Source organism: Miscanthus floridulus, chromosome 3, assembly GCF_019320115.1.
Source record: "Miscanthus floridulus cultivar M001 chromosome 3, ASM1932011v1, whole genome shotgun sequence".
NCBI classification, from domain to species: domain Eukaryota; kingdom Viridiplantae; phylum Streptophyta; class Magnoliopsida; order Poales; family Poaceae; genus Miscanthus; species Miscanthus floridulus.
Genome location: NC_089582.1, coordinates 145724284 through 145728662, shown reverse-complemented (window position 1 = coordinate 145728662; position 4379 = coordinate 145724284). Strand labels below are relative to the sequence as shown.

The 4379-nt window shown below is 42.4% G+C and overlaps 1 protein-coding gene and 1 pseudogene across 1 annotated transcript; one reads left to right on the top strand and one right to left on the bottom strand.

Moving 5' to 3' along the window:
- Positions 1 to 836: 836 nt before the first annotated feature.
- LOC136542746 (protein ALP1-like) lies at positions 837 to 1707 on the top strand. Its single transcript, XM_066535322.1, has 2 exons — positions 837 to 1161; positions 1232 to 1707. The coding sequence occupies exons 1-2, from the start codon at positions 837 to 839 to the stop codon at positions 1705 to 1707; spliced, it is 801 nt and encodes a 266-aa protein (XP_066391419.1).
- Positions 1708 to 3287: 1580 nt separating this feature from the next.
- Positions 3288 to 4069, bottom strand: LOC136544643 (uncharacterized; annotated as a pseudogene).
- Positions 4070 to 4379: the final 310 nt, after the last annotated feature.

Sequence of the window (4379 nt, the reverse complement as noted above, 5' to 3'; positions counted from 1 at the left end):
GGCCTTTGTTTCAAGTTATGTAGTTCAGACGTTAATAGATACTTCGGTGAATTGTGTGGCAGTCACCATTTTTGCGTTTTGGATGTTGGTACAAGTATGTTTTCTCAAGTGCTCTCTAGTTTTGTAAGTGGTACTCATAGCTGTTTATGTTCTTGTGCAAGTCGTTCTGGTGTTGTTTTGATAGGTTTTTTAGTGTCTTTTTTGACAACATGATAGGTTTTTTAGTTGGAGTATTTCAGTCGTGGCCAGTGAACGGGTTATGCATGTATGACTTTGACAGCTTTGAAAAAAAGGCAGATCTCCATAACTGCAACTTAACTTGGACTAATAGATGAGCAGAACATTTAGGGCATGTTTGACATGGCTCCACTCCTAAACTCCAGCAACTCTATCAAAAAATCCAGCCAAACACCCCAACTCCAAAACTCCATGGAGCTGTAGTGCAAATGGAGGTAGAGTTTTGGAGCACCTCTTTTGCTGCTCTAGAACCCTTTCTAGCACAAAGTTATCATGACTTGTATATGGACAAGGCACCGCCGAGGTTCATGTTTTCACAACAAAGTGGAATGAGATGGCTAATGGAGACAGTAAACACTCCAGGGGAGTGTCATCGAATGCTTCGGATGAATGAGGTTATTTTTCATGATCTTAATGATGTGTTGGTTGAGAGGTACGGATTAAAACCATCGAAACACATGAATACATATGAAATGTTGGCCATTTTTCTATTCACATGTGGTGGGTGTGAGTCAAATAGAAGAGGACAAAATAAGTTCAAACACTCAGGTGAAACCATTAGTAGAAAATTTCATGAAGTTCTAGATTGTGTGGTTGCCATGGCACAAGATTTCTTGAGACCAACAAATCCTAATTTTTGCAATGTGCACAAGAGGATTAGGAATGACAAGAGAGCATATCCACATTTTAAGGATTGCATTGGTGCACTTGATGGAACCCATATTCGTGTGTCTTTATCACCTGAAGAACAAGTGAGATATATTGGTAAGACTGGAACTGCAACTCAAAATGTGCTTGCCGTTTGTGATTTTGATATGCGCTTCACGTATGTGGCTGCGGGTCAACCGGGTTCTTTGCATGACACTAGTGTATTGTACCATGCATTGGAAGCAGATGTAGATGTCTTTCCACATCCTCCTCAAGGTAAATACTTTTGCTTACGATCTTTTTCATATTTGTATGCACAAACTTATCTTGTTTTACATATGTGTAGGCAAGTACTATGTCGTAGATGCGGGCTATCCTAATCGTCCGGGGTACCTAGCTCCATACAATGGTGAAAGATACCACTTACCCGAGTGGCATCGAGGTATGGAACCAAATACTCCAAAAGAGAAGTTCAAGCGTATACACTCATCTGTTCATAATGTTATTGAGCGCTCATTTGGAGTATTAAAAATGAAATGGCAAATCCTTTACAAGATGCCCGGTTATTCAATGGTCACACAAAAGAAGATTGTTGCTGTTACCATGGTCCTACATAATTTCATACGTGAACATGCTAGTGTTGATGTGGACTTTGCTAATTTTGATAGAGATCCTACCTACGTGCCTACTATTTCGAAAAGGTACAACAAGTATGCCATGTCTCAACATGCCTCCGATGGATCAACTTGGGAATCAAGCTTTGTGACTATGGACACCTTTCGTGATAATATGGCTACATCCATCGCCCTAGCATGGAATTAGTGCAATGATTATTGTAACGACCTTATTTTGGAACTGTGAACTTATTTCGTAATTTCGGTTCTAGGCAAATGACATGTAATTTATTATTATTTTGGACTCCATTGCATGTACTTTCATTTCATATTTGTGAGAAGCAGTTCAAGTCGAACCAAGGGCAAGAAAGGCAATCTACCCTCAAACTCATCTTTTCTGGAGCTGGGGACACCCTCCCAGCCAAACACCCTCATCATACAGCTCCAACTCTACCCAGAACTGGCTCCACCTGAAGTTCTGGAGTGGAGCAGCTCCACCTAGAGTTGGAGTCATACCAAACGGCTCCTTAATGATGGTGGGTGTTTGGATCCAGAGGCTATAAAGTTTAGGAGGTATCGCATGGAGGTGGTCGGATACTAATAAAAAAATAAATTACAGAATCCGTCGGTAATCCGCGAGACAAATTTATTAAGCCTAATTAATCCATCATTAGCACATGTTCACTGTACCACCACATTGTCAAATCATGGACTAATTAGGCTTAAAAAATTCATCTCGCAAAACAGTTTCAATCTATGCATTTAGTTTCGTAATTAGTTTATATTTAATACTCCCTGTGTCCAAACATCTGATGGGACAGTGACTAAAGTTTAGAGGAGGAAACAAACACCCCCTAGCTCCTAACGAGACATAATATTTCGACGAAAATGAAATGTAAATGGAATTAGTCTAAAGATGATATTCTGCGTTCTGTAGCATCTCTATTAGCTCGTGATAAAGGAAAGGTTTTCTCAGTATACTCTACAGCATATGACCTGGACATAGCAAGAACCACAACCAAACGCTACTAGACATATTGCAGAGATATATGTCAGGATTCGAGCTAACTTGTGCAGCGAAATGAAGCGATTTGTACGGCCGTTTTGTCGTTCATGTTCAAATGTGTATAGATAAACTGCATCCATATATAGATAACACAAGGGAAAAATATTGATGACTGCAGAAACAATGTACCGTAATAATTAAGATACAGCATCAACACAAGATGAAGCGCAAGTAGTTAATTCCTAATGTCATTGCGGATTGCGCAAACAAAAGTAAAGGTCAGATGAGGTTCCGAATGAAGAACGGGTCAAGTGGCTGGATGCAACCTTCAGATGGTTTCTGACAAAATATGCAGATGCAGCAATGGAAAACAAACCGAACATACAGAAACAGGACAGCTTGTGGCAATGCAAAAGTAGGGTTGAGGTGTATGTAAGACAATTGAATAGAGACATCAGGAATCTTGGCGAATCAGCAACAATTGGACGATTCACTAGCACAAAAGACACCCGTAGATTCCTTGGAATTTGGAAAACTAGCATTTTTTAGTTAGCATGCCAGGAGAATCAGCAGTAGCATGCATATAGGTGTGAAAAATAATAACGATAGCGTCAAGAATCCATTCACCAGGATGGTAAATAACATAAAGGGAATCACCAGTACACAGCAGCAAATAAGAAACGAGACGATTGATCCATCACCACCGAATGTATAAACAAGTACGGACGCAACACGGCTCCTACTAACACACAGGCTCCTTGTAAATTATTATTGACTATTCCTCAAAAAAATTTATTATTGACCCCAGCCTTTCGATTACTGCTATCCTTTATAATTAGTAAGTTCACCACCGTGCCGTCGTCGTCGTCTTCGAATTCGTCTTCGTCGTCGGTGACCTCGGCCTCCGATTCGTGCACCGCGTAGCCAAAATTTTCTTGCTGGTCGATGAGGGCATCCAGGTAGGCAAGCCTTGTGTTCCTGATACGAATATCTTGGCGGTAGCTGTATTGGAAACTCTTGGGATGCATGGCCAGCTGGTCTTCAGTGAGGTTCCTGGTCGGGCAGGGATGTGTGACCATTGCCTTGACAAAGTCGATCTGCGCCTTCGTCATCGTCACCAACCTCTTGACCAGCACCTTCTTCGTCTTCTTCCCGGCCGGCTGGGCCTCCTTCACCGTGGGAACCATGGTAGGTAAAAGACCCGCCAGGGCCGCCGCCGCGTACTCCTTGAGCTTCAGGATCTTTCCCTCCTCCGACTTGACCTTCATCAGGATCCTCCGACTCGAGATTCAGGATCCTATTACGCTCCTCCTCCAACGACGCCATCGATCGCCTGTTTCGGTCCCGTTTGCTTCGCTGAAAAAAAAAAATCGAAATACTTTTGTAGCTAATTTGTTGTGAGAGAAAAAAATATTATTTTAATTGAGAAAACAAGTTGAAAAGTACAGATTATAAGACCGCTCGAGACCAGAGTCGCCGGCGGCCTCTGACGCGCTCGGCAGTCGCCGCCTTCCTCTTTGTCACCCGTCGCCGGCCGCCGCTCCGTCGCACGTGCAGAAGAGAAGGGAACGCAATACGCAAGGAAGGAGGAGAGCCGCAGTCCCGGCCCGCAGATATATATGCCCCGCAGCCTGGCAACTCTAACGGACTAATCATAAAGCCCAACTCGTTTACCAGGTTCGGCCTTTTTAACTCTGATGATGATGGCACCGTGGGCCTAACGGGAAGTAACTGGACTAACCATCATGCCTCTCTTTATAATAATTAATTAATTACCTTCATCACCATCATATATATATTTTGAGATAAAAAAATCATATATATACTTTCCTTGTCAGATATGATTGTCTCTCTGAACCGGTTAGCCTGCAGGC